The following is a 25,126-nucleotide window of genomic DNA, read 5'->3' as shown; positions in this document are numbered from 1 at the left end:
GTTAGTCCATCATCCCGCAGGAGAGAGAGAGACGTAAACCTACCGCGCATGGCCAGACAATCAAGATGAATTGAGCACTGGCATTAGTGACAGCAGACAACAGAGAACGTTCGTCGTTCTCGCACTGCTCTGCCTGAGTTGCCACCTACACCATTCTACGAATGAATAGGTTTACTATCATAGAGCAGAAAACAAAAAACCATCAAATGGTATATTTTAAGCGTAACTGAATTTGCTAAATATAAAAGGCTAACTTGGTATTGTCATAAACAATACCTTAATGTTTTAAAAAATAGGGAAACCGCAACCCCTGAATAGTTGCAGGAGAACCGATAAATGTAATAAGATAATCGTACTCGCGGTTGTCCTCCGTAGTAGTAACTATGGTATGAGTATATAACTTGAACCAAAAATTACAACGCTTGACAGTAATATGACGTAGGGTTTCAAAAATACTATTACTATGATACAACAACGCTTGTTCACCTTACCCAGCAGATATATATATATCCTGACAGGTAAGTTTTATGAACAAAACGTAGAGTATTTTAGACACTTGGACAGCTACCTCCCCCTAACTACCATTCTGCCTCGTCCGAGGTAGGGAACCATCACGCGGTAGTGTTTTTGTCAATGAGAAATTATCGCTTACGCGTTTATAGAATGAAACACTCATGGCATTATCACTATACTTCCAATACACTACTAAAACTTTCCAATGCAAACATGATTCTAGGCTACGGCAAAGATTTAAGAATCACAGATAGGGGCATTACCCTCCAAAGACACTATTGTAGGGCCCGAAGGCATCACAGGTCTTTGGAGGGGATCAAATTCTACTGGACGGGTAATTGGGTGTTTACACGCCTGGAGGAAGACCTCCTTACACTATCACGTTCTAGTTTACGTACCTATGATTCATAAGCCTTCCACCACAGAATCAGACATATTTTCACACTCCGTCGCAGCGGTCATCAAACATACAAACATGTTTCCTACAATTCGCGCACACTGTATGAGGTCTACCGAAGTTTTTGGTAGCTAACCTTGCATTCTTTCCACACAACATACTCTGGCCTAGTCGAACTAGATCCAGTCATCGTAAGTTTTTTAAAGGAAAAGGAAAAAATCAAGCCAAAATAAAAAACAATCCACAATAGTGTATGCCTAACCACCGATCCAAATCAAAATAACCAAAAATCAATCGGGATACTCAAATCGACCAAAAAGAGTTCCAAAATCCAATGACGGAGGTGCAGAAAACACTTGTTGTCTGCACCGGCGACAGAAAATATCTGACAGAAAATGGGAATGGGGTTCCTTACGCCCCGCCTCCCAGCGGCGGGAATGGTATCTACCCACCTGGCCGACCACTGCGTGTGCCGGGAGTTTTTTTTTGAAATCTGTCGACTTTGGAGAAATACAGCTATATATATATCTGGCAGGTAAGATTCATGAACAAATTTTTATTTGCGACAAGTCTACTCATAGCCTATGGTGAAATCTTCCAATCTCACCCCTTTTTCCATGCCTTTTACCTACTAATACAATTTTAATTTTCCTACTTTGACGGTCAACTTCACCCCAATGCTTTCACAGGACACAATTTTTCATAAAAATGACAATTTGTCGAAAATTGCATTTTTCTAACTATACAAACCTGAGGTCCTTTAAAAACAATAGGAATTAGCTAGCGGCAGCTGGATACGGTCGTAAGCTTCGAACAAGAGAGAAACGGTAGTTAACTGCATTGTCCGACAGTCGCGCGACTGGGAGGTAAAACAAATCACTTTTTTTTTGCTTTTGGCCCATGCAAAATACACAGAGTGAGGGGTGGCATGAGGAGGGGACTATATGTAAAGGACCCAGTTGTATAGTTTAGGAAAAAAATGCAATTTTTCGACAAATTGTCATTTGTTCCGATACGTAATACAAAAACCATCGGTCCTTTAACAATAGGAAGACTCACTTCTTGGTGGGAGGAATCTGAGTCTTTGATGAACAGACGGTGGGTCGTCCCATCCCTGGAATGCCATCCCTGGTCGTAAGAGCGAGGAGGGATCCAAGCCTCTGTCTATTGATCGGGGTGTGCACCGCAGATCAATGGTCAGGACCTCTGGGCCGAGATACTAAGAGAGAGCAAGCGTATCTCTTCGTACCAGCAAGCAAGAACTTGTTCCTGTTTGCAAGAGGCAAACAAAAAAGTATGGGTTGTCTCAAGCTGGCATCCACTTACCTCCCCCTTGGTTGGAGGAAGTGGTGGATATACGCTCCTATCCCTAGTGAAAGGGATAGGATGGGGCTCTGTTTGGAGTAGCTCACCTGCATCTTGTCCTTATCCAGCAGGGTGACGACCGTGTCCCTCTAACACAGGTAGAGGGGAAGAAAAAGATGGGAAGAGGAGCCAGTCACACTCTCATCACCATCCATTCTTACGGTCACACCAGGACTCGATGCTGTTCAGCCTGCGAAGGTCTGGGTTCGCTACACAACGTGGTGAGCAGCACCACGGGTCCCAAGGAAAAAGATCAAAGGACCTGTGGCAATATCCCGAAGGTATAGAAGGAAGGGCATGTGGTTCTGGTTGGACCAGACCCCTGCCTTCAGTACCTGCGCCAAGGAGAAGTTCTTGCGGACAGGCAGCATCTCCTTCGCATCGAAGGCGGTGAAGTCCATTAGGGACGGGTATTGTGAACGGACTCGAACCCATCGTCAGTTACGAAGGGTTCTGATCTTCGCTACGAAGATCGGTACGAAATCGAGCGTCACAAATCCCATCCCTTGTGCTTGACTCTCAAGAGAAGTCATGCAGTTACCTAAGACGAAATGAAGGGAATAGTCGTATGACCTATCCCTCTTCTCGACTTTGGTTATGTACAGTACTCATACTGACAAGCTAATTAGACGAAGTAATGATTGCTCTGGAACAACCGAACTAAGTCCACAGCATAGTTCGTAACTGACTCGGGCGCTCTGACAGCTTGCCGACTGACTGGTTCAGAATCAGGGTAGAGGCAAAGTTGTCCAAGCATCCGGGTAAGTCACGTGACCTTCGCCCTTTAAAGAGTTATGCTGAGAGACCAAACAAATAAAATATTTGTTAGTCACCGATGCCGGAACGGCACGGCGATGATTCTCTTTAATGCATAAGCTCAAAAGGCGAAAGTCATTGCCTTCAAAAGACCGAGGTCCCTGATGGCAAGAAAATCTCATAGACGTGGATCTCAGCTTAAGGAGAAACAACACTATGTGACGTTGAAGACGCAGGTAGGCAATGAATGCAACCTACGTCTTCCAGCTGAATCGAGAGAAGGAATCTCAAGATTCTAAACCTGTGATTACAAATGACTGAAAACGCTAACCGCCATTTCATTGCTGTCCGTTTGGCAATGAAAGCGGGGCGTTCTTCAGTAATGAAACACAGGGAGTGGCCGCTTGAAGAACTGCCTTCTCATGGCTGAACGTTTGGAAGTAGAGCTGGCAGGTGTGGGAGTAGGCGATGTCTTTCAATACATCTGCTAATCCGGGGTGAACAATGACAAATTGTACACCTCCGACTAAAAGATATTTTGAGGACAAACTCAGATTCCGCAAAAATCATTCGCATTATCGGGATACGATGCAGCAAGAGACTATTACAGAATCTGTTACGTTGGGCGGGTAAACAGAAGATGAGAGTCGAATAGATATCTCTGTTTTAAAATTCTCGCAATACGAAGACGTGAATACTAGCGTTTCACAGCAGTAGAAGTCATTCATGTAGAGAGAATCCCCGTTAATCAGAGACTAAGTCCGTGATTTGTTGGGCAGAGATACGGTTGTTATTCAATCCAAGCAGGTGAGAAAGACTAAACCAACCGTCTATCAAACGCGGCAGCTGGATACTGAATGCCTCGGGCAATTCAGTACGCAGTAGCTGTCGCTGACTCGTCATCCTGAGTTGCCAAGTAATCCTTTCCACGAAGGAATGCGTTCGGCTAGAACCACAGAGCATAAAAAGATATGCTCGAGCAATTATATTTAAGCGAAAAACGAATTTCGGTAAAATTATAAAAGCTTAAATGGTGTTGTTGTGACAACACCATAAGTATATAAAATTGAAACTGAAACTCCCTGGGGAGGGGGTTGCAGGCAACCCGGGGGTTTGCAGTTCAATTAGAATACTTTCGTCTAAGTCGCAATCCGTAGAATAACCAGGATATGCGCCTACTACCCCTCGGACCATTCAACTGCATTAGCAGAATCATGTCGCGAGGTTAATATACGTAGTATATTTTGTAGGATTCTGAACAACGATCTCCATCCTAAATTCTTTCCTTCAAAAACAAATAAGGATTGGAGATTGACCCACCTTCGTTCTCTATTAAAGGGGTGAAGAGAAGTCTTCCTCGAAGGAAAGCTTCAATGGGTGAACAGATACTAAGACGATAGTTCCAGCCAAACTGGTATTTCCGTCCCGTTTTCTTCTCTATTCCCAGGTTGGTCGCCTACTGTGAGATAGTCCTTCTTCAGCAGCATTCTTCTTCCTAATGCTAGAAATTCCAAGGAATTCGAGCATAGCGAGGTTCCCGATTATCCGTGTAACATATCGGGGATTCTTCGTCTCGCCTCACTTTTGGACCGTGGTCTCGCCTAAGTGTTGGAGATCGTAAGAAACTCAAACACTCTGAATGCGCTAGAAAAATTCCGTAGAATTCTAAGCAGTCCCCCCCCCCCCCCCCCCCCCCCCTGCTGCGAAACCCCCACCGAATTCGTCAAACGATATCGGCTTGGTGGTCTCTCGATTCCCGTAGAAATCGAGAAGGGGCAGGATCCCTCCTCAAACGACCGGGGCTTACGTCAGGTAGGACCCGAAGGTCCCCCCTGGGTAGCGCAGTCCCCAACGTGGGATCCTACAGAGAAATCTCTGTAGGATCCTTCCCCTTTCCTCGTAGCCGTAAGGAGAGAGGAGGTGGGGGAGGATTGGATACCGCTCGCCTTCCCAGTGGAACTAGCAGTTGGAGAAGAGTAGGGAGCAGCCATCGCCTTGCGGCGATGGCCTCTCAGAGTCTGGGAAAACTTTCGTCAGGAGAAAACGTTGTTTTCCCGAGGGGAGGGTACGAACTCTCACTGTAGTAAGGGTCTGCCGCCACTGTGAACGTCGTCTGGGTGGGATGATTGACAAAAAACTGACAGGAGAGAGCCGATACCCGTCCTCCGACTCATTCCAGTCCTCGTCGAGGTCGAAACCTCTCAGGAGGACCGAAGGAGTATTAAATAAAACGGTGTCGAAGACACGTAGAAACGCCGCTGTCTCAGTAGAGGAGGTGGAAGTAGCTTGATCGACCGGCCAGAACTGAGAGAGCCTTCTTGTCCGGAGACGAGAGACTCTGGTTCAAGACAGAATCGGCAAGCTCCGATCGCGGCAAACCCACCGTCGGTTTGGGTTCCCTCTCGGGCCCCAAAACGACTCGAGCAGAGACATGGCTCTGCTGGTGGGAGCGGCGATCCTTCCCCCGGTCGTTGTGCGACGAATCAGTGCAATAACCTGGGTAAAGTTACTCTGAATCTCGGAAGCTACAGCGTCTTGAGAGTAGGACCGTCCAGTCCCTCCAACAAGAGCAGCTCCAGGACCCTCCTCCTTCAGAAGAAGGGCCAGCAACAGATCTGACGGTTGCCTCCATCACTTGCGCGTACGTCCTGGTTGGTCCTAAGACCAACCTGGCACTGCGGCGTCGTGACGGGATCGTGAGCGGGCGCATCTCTCACGATCACTCCTATATACCTCGCTCTTCCTGGCGTATGCCGAGGAAGTTGAAGGTATCGGAGAGACAGAACTGACGCTACCCCCCTCTCCCCCTGATGGTCGCCTCCAATCACTTTGCGCGTACGTCCTGGTTGTCCTAAGACCATACGTGGCACGTGCGCGTCGTGACGGGATCGTGAGCGGCGCAACTCTCACGGTCACTCCTAGCTACCTCCGCTCTTCCCGGTGTAGCCGAGAAGTTGAAGGTAGTGGAGAGAGAAAGAACCTGACGCTCCCCCCCGCTCGCTGGCAGGACCAGCGTACGTGGGGGGGGCTGCAGCCGATCACCAACCCGCGGTGGGGATCGATCTGCAGGCCTGGCCGTGCCGCTCACCTATGGCGAGCGGCTCGACTGAGGAACGTCGACGCTGATGTCTAGCGTCAGGCGAGCTGTTGCTGGTTACCGTTTCTCCGCCCGGTCCCGATAGGAGCGGCGTCAGGTGACCTGCTAGGCTCGTTGTCGCGGTGAGACCGCGAGCGTCCTCTCGGCGCGTCGAGCCGCTGGTACCAGCCGTGGCTGGTACCGACGACCGCGGGGACCCCTTCCTCGCCTCAACCCGTGGCTGGTCAGCGACCGTCACGTCCAACCCGAGCAGCCAGCTGGTCGCTGCGAGAGCGTCCACTGGCCTAGCGAGAGGCGTCTGCACGACACTCGCCAGTCTTCTGCTCCGCGCTTCGGCTTGGCGGCGAGCGAGCTCGAGTGTCAAGACTTTGGCTGGACGGTCTCCCGCGGGAGACCGTCCCCCACTCGGTTACTTCTCGCTAACGAGAAGCGAGGCGGATCCTGGTTTAGCGGCAGAACCGCTAAAACCAGGCGAGGAGTGACAGCCGAAGCTGGTACTTCCTCTGGTCCCCGCTCTTCTTCCTCCTTGGTAGAAGAAAAGACGGGCCCTGTTCCCTCCCGAGGGAGCAGGAGGACCAGCAGAAGAGCTCCCCGAATCGCGGAGCGAGACGGGCCTAGAAGGTCCCGCAGGAGCCTTCTTAGGGGGAAAACCCGGGTACCAGCTGGTCGCTGCAAAGACGGCCGCTGGCCTGGCAAGAGTCACCCCTGAGCGTCTCTACACCCGCCTTCTGCTCCGTGCCGCGTCTTGGCGCCGAGCGAACTCTGCGCCGAAAAACCTTGGCTGCACGGTCTCCCGAGGGAGAACGTACACTCGGAGCTCTCGCGAACGAGAGACCGAACCGGAAACCTGGCGTAGCGGCATCGCCGCTAGCACCAGGCAGGGGAAGTACCAGAGCTAACCGATCTCCTCTGGGACCCCCGACTATCTCTTTCCTTACGGAAGGGGAGACGGGCCCCCCCCGCTCCCGCCCGAAGGAGCAGGAGGACCAGCAGAAGACCCCCCGTCCCACCGAGGTGGGACGGGCCCTTAGAAGTTTCCCGAAGGGAGACTTCTTAGGGGGAAAGGCAGCCTTCTTCTTTTCTTCGGCTTATGGGCCTTAGAAGTCGAAGGGGGAAGAGGCAGCAGCAGACGATGAAGACGAAGATGACAGCTTCCTCTCTCCTCTTCCTCGTCAGCTCTCGCAGGACAGTCGTCAGGTCCTCCATCCAGGAGGGAGCCGGGGCAGTTGCCGAAGCAAACAGGGCCCGACTGCACCTGTCCGGAAAGGAGCTGGGACTGGGGAAGACACACCGTGGCAGACCACATGGACAGGCACAGGAATCAGGAGCGACAGGAACAGCAACCAGCTCAGGAGCGGCAGGAAACAGCAACCAGCTCAGGAGCGGCAGGAACAGCGGCAGCGGTAGGACCCGAAGGGACAGCCCCAACCAAGCCAACAGCGGGAATCACATCAGCGGCAGGTACGGCAGGCCCAGCGATCGCCTCGTAGAATCATCGGCAGCCAGCGGAACTGGGTTCCCTGGCGGCCGGTCCAGGGGCGCAGCTGCTGGGAAACAGCGGAAGTCTGGGGCAGGCAACACGAAGAAAACAGCGGCGGCGGCAACCCCACCTCGGTACGGCTGCGGCCCTAGTAGCGGGCAGACGGCGTCATCGACACAGCAATGGGAGTGTAGACCAGGAGGGGGGGGAGCAGCATAAAGCGGCCGTGGTAGTAGTGGAGACCGCCCCAGACCTCGCTAGACGCTGCAGCAGCCCGTGGATGCTAGGCAACGCCCTGCCTTCGCGGTGGGTCCATACCTGGTCCAAGGTGTCTCCCACGGATGTAGCACCTGCGGCATAGATAGATAGTAAGAGGGGTTCCCTCACGCACGGGGGGAAGACATGCCCCACCCGAACGCAAGGAAGACCCCAAATACAAAATACAACGAAGAAGCTGAGCGGGGGGGCAGGAAGGAAGACGAAGAATCGGATACCAAGGGAGTCGCGGAGAGCTTTCGACGACTTCCTGGCAGACCTTCGCTTCCCCTACCCCCGCACAGCAGTGAAAAAGTAATATGAAAATGAAAACGAATACTGCCCTTGCGATTCACTCATAGAACTTAAGGGAAAAAGATCAATTCCCTGGTAAGAAACGGAAACTTGATCCAATAATATGATGCTATCATAAAATATATATGAAATGAAACAGAATAAACTGCACTTGCGATTTCATTTCACATAAAAAAAAAAAAAAAAAAACGTAAGGATCAATTCCCGGGTAAGAACGAAAAATTGATCCAATTTAAATTTTCATGCAAATAAAATAAATGAAAATGCAAAAGAATATTGCAATTGCGAATCCACTTCATTGCATTCTATTATACAAAATTAAAAGCTCGTGCCGAGCGCAAAACACACACACGGTAACGAACGCACAGGGCAAACATATAATGAAAAAGAGTACTTACATTTTTCAATTTACACACTTCGCCCAAAAATACATGACTCGGCGCGAGCGCGCCCCCGCCCTCGGCACGAGGCATAATTTCAAGGGTTCAATTCATGAAAAAAGAGAGGAATCGCCGCATCTACGGCGATAACTCCATGTTGGTTATAATTAAGTAATGAAAATGAAAACATTGTACTTACTTAGTTCATTTTTCAAGTCAAACAAACCATTAGTAGAAAACACAATATAAACAAAGCATACGACGTTTGAATGCGGGCAGAGAGCGATGACGAACACGTCCTTCACACGCGGCGAAAGCAAAAAGTGATTTGTTTACCTCCCATTCCGCGCGCGGTCGCGACTGTCGGACAAGCAGTTAACTACCGTTCTCCCTTGTTCGAAGCTTACGACCGTTCCAGCTGCCCGCTAGCTACTTCCTATTGTTAAAGGACCGATGGTTTGTATTACGTATCGGTTAAACAAACTGTATAAAGATTATATTGACTTCTCATATTACACTCTCTCCCAAGGTTCTTTGACAAACAAATGCCCTTTGTCAGATGTGCAGATATGGCTACTCAATCAAATAGCCTCATCGTAGAACCATTCTTAAGGAACATACATTCTCCTGTCCCATAGAAATCACCAATGATCTTGCATCACAATTCACATACTTTGTATGAGTAGGCTAGCCTAACCCAAGAATGAAATGGATGCACCTCTGCCTGTGAACTTTGGGTTACAGGATACAGTGTCGCATACCCTAGGCTAACCTATACCAATATTTACTCTGCTTTAACTTCTAATGTTTTACCCTACCCCAAAAGACCTGATTTCATATGTTGATACCAGCAATACTTACGTAGCTAGTAGGATACCTTAAGGTGGGTTCTACTAAGTATTCCAAAAATACTAGTTTGTTAACAAATTGAATATCAGAAACGTTCCAAGCATAGGTACTTTAAACGCGAGGTAAATTATATTTTAGTAAAAAATTACCAAAAATGCATTAATGGCTTCAAGTAAATCAATGGGTTACCTAGTTTATGGCACTCAATTGTGTTGAGCAGGTTTGCTACTTGTAGTCCAAAATTCACTTCAGGATCTTGGTATTCACAAATGGCAATTATACAGAAGAGCTCTGCAGGGAGATATAGTAGTTTATTAATATAATTTTATGAAGGAACTATTGGGAACGGTATAAATGAACCTATGGGTGAGAGAATTTCAAGAAAATAGTTGACCACCTTCCGTTTCGTCCCTGAAGGGCTGGTAATGAAACAGCATCACACAAAAATTTTTTGCAGAATTACTAATGGACTTCTAAAGTACCTGGAGAGTATAAATATACACTCGTGACCCAATAAAGGTTCAAACCTTATCCATCACGTTACAATGGGTACCTTGGACATGGCTGACATGGCAGGTAATGTCCCTCAAGATCAAAGGTGAATGAAGTAGCAAACCATATTTTGGACAACTAATATCGATTATAATGCAATAAAACATCTTCAAATGCACAGCGCAATAGCTCTGGACTGTAACAAACCTATTATTGCATATATATTCATCAAATAAGCGCTACGAACGTTAGATTTCACTAGAAACTAGGCTAGCCAAATCTGAAACATCCTCCAGCCATTGTTGTTGTCGTTGACTACAGACAGACATCGAGCCTAAATAAAAATTCATTAAAAAAAATGAAATATAAAATACCAACCAAATATTCACCCATAATATCCCTTCTTTAATTATATTATATTAAAAACTAACATTGGAAGCATGAATATATCAGTATTCGATCTACATAACGATCTAATAAAATTGTATGCATTTAATTTAGGCTCGTGGTTTTTCGTGAATCTATGGGGCCAGCGCCGCTATGGACATCTATTGACAGTTTAAGTAACTATAAATAAATAAAGCAATAGATAATAACTGACAACTATATTTGTTGACACCGAAGATTCAACCTTCGATATTACGTAAGATATCAGCAGAGTTATCAAAATAATATATGATAAATATTAAAGATAAATGCTTCTTTTCTTTGAGCTTAAATATTTTTCATTGGTGTGGCTAAATTTGCTAAAATAAATACATTTAAAATCATTACATAGTAGCTATTGCACTTCAGGAAATTTTGCAGTATATGACTATTGTTTAAGCTTTAGAAATTTTAGTAAATAATTATTTATACCTACAAATAGACATAAAAACAAATATAAATGAATAAATTTATTATTATTTATCAGTAACGTATCATGTTAATGGCGCATTTTAACTACATATGAACAGTCCTAAAGATATTCTGCTATAAATATCTGGTAGTAGTAGTAGTTATGGGTCAAGGCAATGCCTTTGCAACGGCGCCTCTTAATCTTTGGTATTTTTTTCTTGTTTATTTGTTTAGCTCTTTCCTTTTTTCTCTCTTTTTTTCCACATCAAGTATATGGTTTCTTTTCTTATTTCGTTGTTACCTGAAAATAGAAATTTTCCCACTACGTCACTTTCCTTCTCTTCATAGGGTTGTTGTAGCCCTATTGCTTTAACCCGTTCTTCTATATACCTATGTACCACAATATAAAAGGAAATGAAATATGTCTTCTACTGCATCATTGCAAAAAGGACAACAGGTGTTCTCATTCTGGTGCCTTTTTGCTATATTTAAATTAAGAGAGTTGGTTCTGGCTTTGAAGAGAAGGACTGAACCCGTAGAGTTGTCATAAATTTCTTCATCTTTTATTTCTCTTTTCCACGTTTTATATATGTTCACAGTCACTTTATTTTCCAACTCTTCTTTCCACCTCTCTGTGTCCCATATTCTGGCTTTGTCCTTTATTTCTGCTCTGGACATTCCTTCTAATTTTCTTAAATTTATTTTAACTTCATGCATGTACTTTTCCACTGTTTTCCACCATTTTCTTTCCTTTTCTTGCATATCTGTAATTATTTTCTTCAGTATCTCTTTCCGTCCATTTAAAGTATTATTTACATAGCTTATCTTCCCACTCATAATTTTACTTTTCATTGAAGAAGCTCCTATCTCCCCCCCTTAATGTGGCTACTACTGTACTTCTACATGCCCCTAATATTTTCCTATATACCCCATTCTCTATTCTTTATAATTTCTCTATTTCTGCGTCGGTTAGATTAACCACATTGGTTCCGTATAAGACTGATGGTAGAGCTATGTTTTTCCAGAATGTTTTCCCTATTAGAACTTTGTTGCAGCTTTTTCCTATCACGGAGTAGGTTAGGTTGGCTAACTTCTGTGCTTTATTCAACATTTCTTTTTTCTGTAGCTTAAACAGATTTCTAGAGTCATTTATCTTTATTCCTAAATATGTAATGTTCTCCCTCACCTTTATGTTCTCTATCTCTTCTGGTTTATCTTTCATGTTGAAAATAATGATGCTGCTTTTCTCTTTATTTATTTCTAGCCCACATTTGTTTCCTATATCTATTAAAATCTTTATGTTTATTCTTGCATCTTCTATATTACTTGCTAGAACTAATCCATCGTCGGCGAAGGAAAGTGTCCCTATCTTTACTAGTTCATTTTCAAATCCTGTCCCTTCCTCCTCCATTTTCTTAATTATTAAATATGTCATTAGTTTGAAAAGTGAAGTAGAGCCTGTGCAACCTTGCCTAATCCCACTTGTAATTCCCATTTCCTGTTCGACTCCCTCCCCTAGGTCTATTATTGTGCTATCCCCTTCATATATGTTAACTACTGCCTCTATGATTTTTGGATGTATTTTGAACTGTTTCATGACTTCGATCATGACTTCTCGTTTTACTGAGTCAAATGCTTTATTGTAATCGATAGCTATTATTATTAATGGTTTTCTATTCCTGTAGCTCTCTTCTACACCATATTGTAGTGTAAGGATGTTATTTTCTATCCTACTCCCTCCTGTAAATCCTGCTTGGCATTCGTGATCTTGTTCATTCAGTCTGAGGTGTGCTTCTATTTCGTCTTTTATCAGCATCATGAATACTTTGTATGATATATTTAATAAAGCTATAGGCCTTAAATCCTTAGCCCTTGGTTTCCTTTTCTTTTCTATCATTTTTGTTCTAAATTTCTTCCAAGATTCAGGCTTTTCTTTGATTTCTAGTTCTTTGTTGTAACACCTAACTAGTACTTCTATACAGGTTTTGCTCTTCATTAATGCTTTGTAAATATAATATTGCCGACGAATTCTAAAAAGTTGATGAAGAACTAAAAGTAAAACACAACGTAATATTAAAAACGTCATAAACGATGATTTAGTGGAACTAAATTATAAAATATTAATTATTTATGCTTAATGAGAACTAAAAATCAAGATAATACCGAAATATTAGGTATGTTTAGGGCCTTTTGTTAGGTCGTTTTGTAAAACATGAGCAGACGCCATTATAAATGGGAAACAGAAGTAATAAATAAATACAACAAGCTCGGAATTGTTACGCGGAAAATCGTCTGATAAGAGAGCAATATTCATAATTGCTATATATTTACATCTAAAGGCACATGGCTGAGTCAGAACTGGATTAATTACAAGCTTTACGTAAAATAATCCCGCGCTGATTCAATGGCAGTATCTTGCAAAGACATAAGATATTGTCTATGATTTGAAGAGTGTTTTGCTGAATTTATTCTCGTTTTCAACATATAGAATTAATAAATGAATAAAAATTCACTAATCAGTTATTAATGCTTGTCAGTGAACGATACGAAAACTTGTCAGATAATAATAATTTAAAATAATGACTGGCAACTTTTCAAAGTGCGTAACTTGAACATACTTATTACACGATAGCTTATGGTTTAAGTAATTTAAGCTAAGATAGAATAAAAGTAAATATATCATACATGAGATATTAAAATGGAAGACGGTACATTTCTATCTCCTAGTAATTTCTTCCCATAGTTATAGCTAAATTGGAGGCTTGTTTCCCTGCAGAAATGTCGTCTACACTATCTTGTCTGCAGGTCATCTTCAAAAACAGAAATATTGTATTAGGATATCTATAGCTATATAAAAAAATATTGTTAATTTCTTAATATCAGAAATACATATTTCTATTTAAAAAATAATTATTTGTTTCATTAATTTTGTATTTTATCATAAAAGAGTGACCTTTAAGGATTTATGTTTTGTGCACTTTGGTAACACAATCGGAGCAGACGAATTATCATTACGAACGAAAACCACGAATGTTAACTTTTTACAAAATGTACACATTTGACGAAGGAATGCTCCAATTTTTATCAAACCAAATAATTAAATGAAATAGGGTTGCTTTTTTTAGTGTAAATTCATAGAAAAATACAGCAATCAGTCAAATTAGGCAATACTGGGTCTGGGCAGTGCATGTCGGGAGATTACATGGTAAGATGTCAGAAAAGCTCTTAGGGGGTGGGGTTGGAGGCGAGGCCATTCTAAAAGAAAGAGGCATGATAGTAAGTGGTACTACAACTTGGCTGGGCATCACTGCCTTTGAAAATACAGTACCAATGACTGTAGGTGAGAGAGAGAGACCTTACAGACCTTACATCTTGTTCGGGTTGCCCCAGGTCCCTCAGTGTGAGGCACCTCTAATGTCTACCAGAGAGTTGCTAGTACATCATCCGGTATATTTTGCATCTTCCAATCTTGGATGGTCTGGGATGCAGCTTAGATATTTGTCGAGCTTATTCTTAAACACATCTACGCTCACTCCTGATATATTCCTCAGGTGAGCTGGCAACGCATTGAATAGACGCTGCATTATCGATGCTGGTGCGTAGTGGATTAATGTCCTGTGTGCTCTCCTTATTTTTCCTGGTATACTTTTCGGTACTATTAATCTACCTCTGCTTGAGAGAGAGAGAGAGAGAGAGAGAGAGAGAGAGAGAGAGAGAGAGAGAGAGAGAGAGAGAGAGAGAGAGAGAGAGAGAGGGAGAGAGAGTCTAGGATTCTGAAAGAGAAATAAAAAGAATATTGATGGCTAATAAAAGGTGTATTATTTTAAGACTGACATTCGTAAATATATTTTTTAAACAATCATGATTGTTTAGGAAATCGTTTATAGATTCAAGTGAAGGCAACAATTAATGAGATTTTTTTTATCCTAAGATTGAGTCATCGAAGAATGAGAGTAATTCATCTTGATTTTGAGTTTGCAATCCGAACTACTTATGCAAAGGATATTAAGTTATGAATATGCAAATGAATAAATAAATAAATAAATAAATAAATAAAATAAAACAAAATGACCCGTAAACAAACGAATTACTTTGGGGAGGATTGGGTTCAAACTTCGACCACACGGGAGGTTAAAAGTAGCTCTGGTGAATATGACTGTTTTCCGTCAGCAGTTATCTCTTTTATAACGGAGGCACGAGGCTTTTAAGGAGCAGCATTACGAATCGAGAAACTGGCAAAGGGAATTCTGATAAGCGAAGAAAAAGGGGCAATTCTGAAAGAACTCTTAAAAATATATCTATTGGAGTCGAGTCATGAATGATAACAAAGCAGAGATGCATGGATGTACAAGTCTCTCTCTCCAAAATATGTGCGGTCTCATCAGCGCTTCAAAATCTACCAGCAAGCACCATAAAACTTTCAGTTAGATTCCCAACTCACATGTTTAGGTCAATTTCGGTCTCCATAGCTTTGAAAAAGTGTCTATTTACTTCTTTTTCTTCTTACACACACATATCCAGATATCATTAGAATACTCTGTCAATTTATATATAGTACTCTGTCTTTATATCTCTTCTGTATATCCTGGGAGGCGCAGTTACTGTATATTTCACATAAACATCAAAAGTCAGACTGTAAACTAAACAAACTAAAGCCTTGAAGAGGCCTGTAAGTCTAATTGGCCGGCCACTCACATCGAAGTGGGCGGGGTTAAGCGTTTTTTTTTAGTCAAGTCGGATCTGATCAGGCCCGGATGTCAAGCGGGTCCGACAAACCTGACATTTGAGGTTTGAATGATCAATTCACGGTCCGATGCGACAGTCAAATAGGGCTTATTCCTGATTACATCGTTCAGAACTGATAGTTTGCCAATGAGTGGGGTCTTCGGGGAGGCTTGATGAACTAGGAGGTTCATTTACCAAGAAATGGCAGAGAAGAAGATATAGTTCAACATGTCAGACTTTCGTTAGATAAAGAGTTCAGGTCGGGGTTCTTGAGATTTATAAGTCGTAGCAATGTCTGTGGAATATAAGAAGTAAAGAATATTGACAAACAACAAAATAAATGCAGCTTATCAGTCACTAATTGAGAAACTGAAGAAAAAGTGTCCTGCTGCAATGAAAGAGACAATGAACAAGAAGGTAAATAATCTATATACGTATGGCCCTCATATAAAAAAGAATTAAGGAAAGTAGAGGCATCAAAGAAATCAGGAAGTGGTGCACAAGACGTTTCGTCCCTTACACGTGATATATACATATATAATATATATATATTATATATATAGTATAATATATATATATATATATATCTATATATATATATAATATATCACATATCCACAGGTGAAAAATAAGACACAGGTATAGGTCCTGACCGATTTCGACTTTATTTCCAAGCCCTTGACAAAGGACTGATACATAGTATGTATTGGAAGTCACAAATATATATACTACAGAGACAGTATACTGACGAACATACACACAACCGTATGAGACTGCAGATCCACCCACAGGCAGGTGTCAAATTAGGAGTGGCTTTCAAAACTCATTTGGCTAAAATTCACAATATATTCTCAAAAGACAAACGTACCCACCGTAGGAAACAACCAATCCACACCTGACAGGTATCAAGGAGGCAGGGTAGGACATGTCTCCTTACTGTGTTTACAGATATAACAATCCTATTTCCATACATCTGTACTGCCTACCTTAAAACTTAAACAATTTACAAATTTCATTAGATATTAAAGGATCAACTTTATACATTCCTTGACTGATGTTCATATTATGTTTGTAAATTTCTTTTATAAAGCTAGATTCAATGATATTCCAATCCATTACATTATAAGAATACATAATCCTTCACAGTTAATAGAATGATTGTCCTCACTAACATGTAAAAAAATACCACTGTTTATCTACAGAAACCAGATTTGTTGCATCTTTGAAAAAAGACGAGAGCAGCTTGCCAACTGACACACTTGCACCTCCTGTAAAGTTTAACTATAACACAGAGTTCACCTAGTCTGGGTGGGTCACTAGACCACACTTTTATGAATCAACATTTTTAAATATAAAAGAAGGCTTTATAAGTACAGGGATCCAAAGAGGTGGAAGGGAAGATGGTATAGTGGTAATGATGACTCGTAGACCTACAAGAAGCGTGAGTAAACCTTTGTAGACCTATATCACCAGAACTCTGTTCTAATGGCGTGTAGAATGCCCAGAAAACACTCGAGTCTAGTTTATTTACGTTTAACATATGATTAAGTTAACAGGGTTTAAAGAAACTTTCGATATGGCGTTTTACGATCTTTTTGAAATTTCAAAACCAAGGATGACGCTCACGTTGTTATAGAAAACGGGTCACTCAATCTACATAGACAACCGAAGAATATAAAGTTAAAAACGATGACTGTGATAAATATATTCTTGAGACCAACAAGATGTCACGTTGTAGCTGGTTTTAATCAATATGCATATCTTTCATTATTTTCAAAGACATTTACATGGAAAATTGACTTCTTTTTTCAATACAAAATTCATTACAGTAACTTATTCAGGGGCTAAACAGCAAGAACTTAATTAAAACTCAAACCACCAAGTGGCATCGTGAGGGTTGCTGGCGCCCGGGGGGCAAAGTCTTTTATGGCGGCCCCAAAGAGGGAGGCAGCGGGAAGGGGCCGGAGGACTATTTTCATTTGAGTGCGCTAATCTTGACAGGAAATGTTTGCCTTCATTATTTCAGATACCTATATTGTGTTGAAAACAAAACATTCTAATTTACATAATAATATTCTGGAATGATAGAACATACCGAATTTGCAAACTGAAACAGTTTATTTTACATATAATAGATACACTGTCATTAATTAATCATTAGCCCTCATAAATGAATTACAAAATGTTGATAAGGTAGCTAAAATGTAGATTATAGTAAAGCATCACAGTAACCAGTAACATCTTAATAACCAAAGACAAATGGCAAATTAAATAAATTTGACTAAAAAAAGGAGTTAAACATTAGGGTATACATGGGGCTCAGAAAATCATGAAAATGTACAATTTGTTGCCAGCATAGAAGTTAATACAGTACTAGAAAAAAATAGTTTGTGTGGTTAAGACTGAATAGTTATAATGCCTGAAAAGAAATCTGATAAGAACAAAGATGAATTAGTTCACTAACTATAAACCTTACTTTTCTTTAAAGAATGTTGAACATGCATCAAAATATTGAAAACAAAAAGATTAAAGTGATGGATGGTTAGGATCAACCATGTGCAAGGAAATAAAACAGTATAAAGGTATTGGAATGTAAAGATAATTAGACAGATATTGATAACAGAAAACCTAAACAAAGAAAATGATTGACAATGAATTGTGCGACATTAAGTATCAATACATGTTACAATGTGTTTACAGTTTTATTTCCCTAGCTTTTACAGCCGCAAATTTGTCTATCACATCATCAAAGTTTATTTTGTTTGTGATCTCTTGCTCTCCACTTAGTAGTAAGAGTTAAAGCTGACAATCTCTTGCCCCATAGATGTTCACAGATGCGACAAGATAAGTTTCAAATTACTAAATGATCTCTCACAAGAAGCAACAAAGTAATTCCTCTGGTTTAGTGATCAGAACATATCTCGTGTTTTGAGCAGCATTCTGCAATCTACAATTTAGCTGAACAGTTCCAAGCCATCTAAGTCAGTGTCATAGAAACTTGCCATATTAATGCACCTATCTTTTATGTATGCTTCATTGGTTGTAGACGGCAACTCCTTAATATCCAAAAGAAGCCAAAACTTTTGAATCCAAGTTATGCAATTTATGTCAATAGTGACGTTGCATCTGTTTCATACCTTGGTTCTCATGGCGTGTATAAAATTGTGAAGTTGTGTTGACAACTTGACTGTGTTGTTGTGACTGACGTCTTTCTCATTAGAGAATGAAAAAAGTTGCATATATTAAAATTTCTTACTATATTTTTTGCAAAAAGATAAATAAATGAAATACTTTATGTACGTATTGATTATAACATCAGCATCAGCTTTATGAAAATGTAGAAATAATTGTAGTCTGCAGTTTGTTATGCACAAAAAAATCCTCACGAAAGAAAGTAACACTAGATTGATGGGGAACTATCCAATATCTTTGCTCTGACTCACAGTCACTAAACCACTTATTTTATAGGTACGTAATAAAATTTGATAGTTTAGTAATTAACACACGATGATTACATTTATATATAATGAACATTAAAGGGAGTCAATCTTCATTAAATATAAAATATATACTGAAAACTCATAAAAACTTGAAGATTCTAAGTTACTGGCTTCATCACTCCATTTCTCCCAAAATAGATGTCTTCCCAACTTCAATTTGGTGCCCCCTCAATAGATGTCTTCCCAACTTCAATTTGGTGCCCCCTCAATGCTGCGCCCAGGAACATGTCCTCCCCCAGCCCCTCCCCCTCACGACACCTCTAAAACCACCATCATGAAAAAGATGTCTTTAATCCTAAACAAGATGTTTTCAACAAATTTTCTGCATGCCATTACTATATCAAAACTGTAAGCCTTGACCTTTCCCAGACTCCTGATTACAAAAATTTAGAAACATATATACAAATTGACTGGCACTTCAGAAAGGTAAATTGCACATCGTCGTAAATTAGAAATTCACAGCATACATCCTGACCCCTGCCTCAAAGCAAGGTGCTCAATATCTGGTAAACATTAAGGGCCCACCAAAACAACTATGTAGCATTGGGAAAGCTACACCAGTCTTGTAACTTAATGGTTGTTATAAAAGTCAGCGTCATTATATTTTTCATGCGTACAGAGCAGTCAACCTTACAAATTACACATAATTTTTCTTTGTACTCTTATTGACTTTCTTAGCTTCAGTTCTGTATATTCTCTCATCTTGAAAGGAACCTAACACGGCTTGAAACTCAAGTGAACCCTCTACATTAGAGGGTTGCCTTAGGAACATTTTGTTTTGAAATGATCGTTTGCATGGATCTGATTTTAGAAATTCTGGCTCCCTAGCCAAGCACTTTTGGCCAATGAAGTGTTTCAGACAGTGAAAAGAGGGAGTTGGAGTGGTTGCACAGCAAGATAAAGATATTCAGAAAATGAAGGATATGAAGTAGAAGGTCCTAAAGATCAAACTGGGAGAAAACACCACAGTTGCACCAAGAAGTCATTAATGGTAAAGGAGGTTGGACAGAGCTGAAGAAAGGAAGCTGGAATGCAGATAAGGTAAAAGGCCCAAAAGTGAGTGAAGCTACAGGCTGAAGGAATGCTGCAAACACCCTTTAGTAATGCCTGTAGGGCACTGTGTGTACATACAACATTACGTATTATTATTATGAATAAAATGTTTATCATCAGTATCATATCCCTCAGATAGGATTTAAAAGAATTTCTGCATTCTAATCCTAATAACAGCTTGTTATTATTACGATTCAAATGAATAAACCAGGTTCACTGGTGTGCATGCACACCTGCATTCAAAACGTGTGAATTACACTGACTCACTGATTATTAAGTTGGTCATTTGGGGTACCAATGTAATGAGCCTGCTTGAAAAGTTTTAAGGAAAAAATTTTTTTATTTACACTCTACTTACATAGACTTTAAGGATCCAAAACAAATGAGTGACACATACGTATTTGAAATACAAAAATAAGACACATACATATTTGGAATGCAAAACTAAAACAACATTCCAGACAAAATTCATACAAAAATCAACGATCCTTCCTTGGGTAACCTTATCATACACCTCTGGGTTAAAAATATTGAACTCTCATTTGCTATCGCACATGTAGTAAAATATCATCTTCATGCTATCCTCTAGATGTGGCTTCATAAATCAAATTTCCCTTTACCAAGAGTTAAAATTGTTGCAACCTAGTATACACTCATTCTTATCCATACATGGAATGAACACAGTAAAATGAATCTATATCTATACTACTGGACTACTATGGAGAATTATGCCAGTCTCAATACTGGAAAAACTCAGTCATCATTGTCTTCTTCTCTATAGCCATCGCTAACAGCAACTTTACCCATCATGTCCAGCATGGCACGTGCCTCAGGGTTTTTATCGAGTGCGCTTTTCTTTTTACGTGTTCCCTCCTGAAATGAAAGACACATTTGAATTTTGTTTATCAAAACAACTAGGAATTTGCAGTAATAATGCTCTGATGGTTCAATAGTTTCACATTTGGAATGGTGAAACTATTTAATGCTAGAACATTTACCACCATTACTATGATCTTTATAAAAAAAAATAAATCATATACTAAAATCACTTATTTTTGTCAAATAAACCCAGAAAATCTTTAAATACGATTTGCAGCACATATACTGTATTCCAATTACAACTTACCATGCTGCCTTTGGAGCCTTGCTGCCACTGAGTTCATTTACATGCTGTGCAATAGAAAGAAACCGTGCTGGCATAAGGCCAGCTAAGAATAACATGCATCCCTAGTACAGCTTCTACCTTTTTACTCACAAAGCCATTGAATGAATCCTTTTGATGCTTTTCCCCAATTAGTACCTCTGTTATTTACGGTGCTTGCTCGATCAAATCCAATTACTGTACGTACTTTACACCTTCCCATTGATATCAAGGCCTGTTATGTACCTATAATTCTTTCTTTTACTTCTATCACCTGTACCATCATGGAGAGAAAACAAATATTCTTCTCATACATTCCTCTGGAACTTACTATTAATAAGACACCTGGTCAGCCATTCAATAAATAATTTTCAACAACATACTGCAAAATTTCTCTTGTAACATAACTATCATCTATGCAGTGACAATCCATCAATTGTTTTAAATGCTAAATATAATCACTTGCAGAGAGAAAAAGAAGTTGTGGAAAAATAAAATGAATACCATAACCCTGAAACGATGTTGCTTTGATCACATCAAACAAAAGCAAATACAGTAGTGTTTATTGATACTGTAAAGGTATTTTAATTTTATTACAGAAAAGACAGTTATGTCAAGGAAGTATAAGGGTAAGTATAAAACTTATGAAAGAACTAAGATTAAATACATGTACATCTACCTTACACCTCAGATCTTACTACAAACCCAAAACACTCAGGTTAGTCTCTAGAAGTGATATTGTGTTATTCTTGTTTGTTACAAGCATGAGAAGAGTATGTATCTTTATGAATAACATGGAGCTATCTATCTAAAATTGGGGAGGGGAAAGTGTACTTTTCAAGTGAAAATAATGTTAGGAGAGGTACAGTATCCTGATTTGTTACTGGAACGTACTGAAAATGAGTGTGGTGTATATCTTGTGTGTGTAAACTGTCATGCTTTTTTCTTTTAAGAGGAAGGTTAACACAACCGAGCTTATCACACCATACATGGAGTAATCCTATGCCATTGGGTATAAATCATATCCTTAATAATCCCAACAAACATTATTACCTCCTCATCTGAGTCTTCCTCTTCTGGACCAAGCGCCCAAACTTCAATGCTCGATATCTCAAGTTCCTGATTAGGAGACAACTGGGGGCTTGCAAAAGTCGTGCATGTTGGTGCAACAGTCCCTTTTCCAAAGTCATAATCAAGCCACAGTCCAAAAAGTTCTTCTCTTCCACCCATACCCTGCAAGAGTACAGAATTTAGAAACAAATAGGTAAATTTAAATATGAAACATCATTCAGCAGGTGAGCTACCATTCCTTCAAAGTGAAGTGTGACAGCCTTTCCTGTCCTAAATGGTAGATATCAAGTAATATGCCTGGATTTCACTCAAAACGGATTGAAATAAATAAAAAAATATAAAGATACAAATAAACATAATTTAAGATAATGTTGATGTTCCTGAAATAAAAACCTCTTATTTTTCTTATGCTACAAATGTTCATAACAATGTAGTGTTAGGCAATAACTGAGTCATTTCAATTGGTGAGTAAAGCCACAGCAAGTATAAAACTAAGGCAAGAACTTAGTGTTCTTTACTGGTGAGTAAACCTACCTAGAGTGTTCTTTATTATCATTTTCACAGTTGTCATAAGATGCCTCAGAGATCAAAAGCAGCTGAAAGGAGGACACTACCAAACATTTTTTGTTTGCTTCTTTTTTTTATCACCTAAAATGTGCCTTTCTTTACTTTACTCCATAATCTTATCCTCTGCAGTTTTCAACCTTGTTCTACAGGGAAACTCTAAATGTAAGTATTCTTATTTTGCCCATTTTGTCTGTTCTTTTGAAATTTCATGAATTTGACATGTTTTTCTTCTGTTCAGAAGCTTGGCTGTGGAGTTGATTAATTTTAAAATTGGCGTATTCTTCATTTTGAATGTCAATTTTCTTATTCACAATTTAATTTTTTCTGATCATCTTCATGAATTTTTCATAAAACTTCTCAATTTTTCTGAAGTTCTTGCTTGCTCCTCCTTAGTGTTGATCTTGGTCAATCACTTTTGATAGTGCTCCATACATGTGCTCTTTTTGCTTTTTTATTCTTGCTTCAGCAACAATTCTCTTGGGTTTTCAGTAAGTATCCTGTGTTAATGGCTTATGTAAAACTCCAAAGTTGCTGGCCTTTATGAGTAAAACTTTTTCTTAGAATAAAAGCAATTCACCATCACTGATGAATTCTCTTGGATTATGTAATATATATACATATACAATAACTGGTGGATTATGTATAAGTTTTACTTCATTTGAATATCATTTACTTCAGCTAAAGTTTACTCTAATTTTTAGGCAAGAGCTTTTGCATTTTATTAATTTCAGTATTGGTCTGTGTTTTGCACAATTTTCAGTGACCTTGTTTCACTTCACTAAGTCTTCTTGATTTTGGGATTGGTTTGAGCATGTTTTCTCTCTAGTATTTTCAGACAGTGTGAATACAGTTATTACATCTTTTATAATTATTATTATTTCTGCCGTACATGGTTTTGTATGTTCAATGCATATTAGCATCACAGTTGTCCCTCAAAATTCATGGGGTTTGATTTTGCTCCTTGATTACTTGCAGGGTTTTTCATCTACATGAAATATTTCATAGAGACAATGAGGTCTATTGTACAGCATTTAGTTTTAACCATACAAACTTCATCAATTTCAGCATATGCCTGCCTGAACAAAGCTTTGGAGAAACTGGATGCTTTTACACAAGCCCTCTCCTCTCTACCTCTCTGGCCTCCATGAGACAGGAAGCATCCTCTTGACTCATCCAACTGCTTTTGCTCACAAATAATTAACACGGTTTCTAAGCCCTGTGATATCTACTACCAACTCCCCACAATTCTCAAGCTAAATTATCTTGAATTTTACCTGTTCGATACTGGAGCAGGGAATACTTAACATACTATCTTCTGTTAACCAGAATATGCAAAGATAATTCCTTCTGAGTAGATAAGGTATTCTAGGAAGGTATGTGAGTCCCAGACATCTCAATCACCTTCAGGAACCTAGGGGTGAAAAAATTTACCTGTTCCCTTGGCTTAAACCATAATAAGGATTGAAGTCCTGTCACTGTATTGTATCATGGGTTCCTCAAACAAGTTATCAAATAAGCTGGATTCTCAGGCTATTATGAGTAAAAAAGGTATAAAGAATTCTGAAACTTTATTTGTGGCAGGCCATAGTCTCATCCTTCCAGTCCATCATAGTATTCCATTTCTTTAAGAACATGGTGCTTGGGCTATTGGAACTTATGCCTTCTTTATGGAGAATTTATATGAGTTATTTTCTTAAATTATCTTTGTATAACATTACCGTAATATATGGGTTTAGTTTTGACCTATTGTAAGTGCATAGATCCTGTTTCTTCCTTTCTTTAATTAGGAGATTGCATTTTGTCTCAGCACCCAGACTCTAACTTCCTTTAATGAATATTCCAGCCTATATAACTACTCAGGCAAATGTGCACTAAGAGCTGTTAAAAAAGTGACATTTTTTTTGTGATAAAATCTATTTCTTAATGCAAACCCATCAGTTTACTCAAAGGGACAGCCCCTCAAGCCCCACACTCCTGTAATAAGTCTGGAAAACTGGGAATGCCTTAGCTGCTGCCACTAGAGGTGACATCCACAAGAAGAGTTCTTTAAAGAGCTGTTGACTGCAGGAATAGCCAAATGTAAATGGACTGGTTTGTACTAAAAAATTTTCTCTGTAAAACTCCTATTTTTCCACATATGACAAAAACTCAAAATACTGTACGTACTTACCAATCCATTTGGCATTGTATTCTTTTCTAAGTAATTGAGATACATATAGTTACTGTTGTATCCAGTAGTATGAAAAATTCCTGCCTGAGGCTGAAGGCAAAAGAGAAAGCAATCTTGTGTTCCTGTAATTAGGAAAATCAATAATTAGCTAGTACGTATTGCA

General features: G+C 40.2%; 1 protein-coding gene across 3 annotated transcripts in view; it reads right to left on the bottom strand.

Annotated features, from left to right (window-relative positions):
• Positions 1 to 16,103: 16,103 nt before the first annotated feature.
• Positions 16,104 to 25,126, bottom strand: part of LOC135196894 (MTOR-associated protein MEAK7-like) — a 49,899-nt gene continuing 40,876 nt past the window's right edge. For all 3 annotated transcript variants that reach the window (XM_064223682.1, XM_064223684.1, XM_064223683.1), the window contains exons 8-10: positions 24,964 to 25,085; positions 22,209 to 22,388; positions 16,104 to 20,887 (exon numbers count right to left, since the gene is read on the bottom strand). In XM_064223682.1, coding sequence (XP_064079752.1) covers positions 20,768 to 20,887; positions 22,209 to 22,388; positions 24,964 to 25,085 — 422 coding nt within the window. In that variant the 3' untranslated portion in view covers positions 16,104 to 20,767. The remainder of the gene's footprint in view (positions 20,888 to 22,208; positions 22,389 to 24,963; positions 25,086 to 25,126) is intronic.

This window comes from Macrobrachium nipponense, chromosome 18 (genome assembly GCF_015104395.2).
Source record: "Macrobrachium nipponense isolate FS-2020 chromosome 18, ASM1510439v2, whole genome shotgun sequence".
Lineage (NCBI taxonomy): Eukaryota > Metazoa > Arthropoda > Malacostraca > Decapoda > Palaemonidae > Macrobrachium > Macrobrachium nipponense.
The sequence above is the reverse complement of the archived record's forward strand: the minus strand, read 5'-3'. Positions and strand labels throughout refer to the sequence as shown.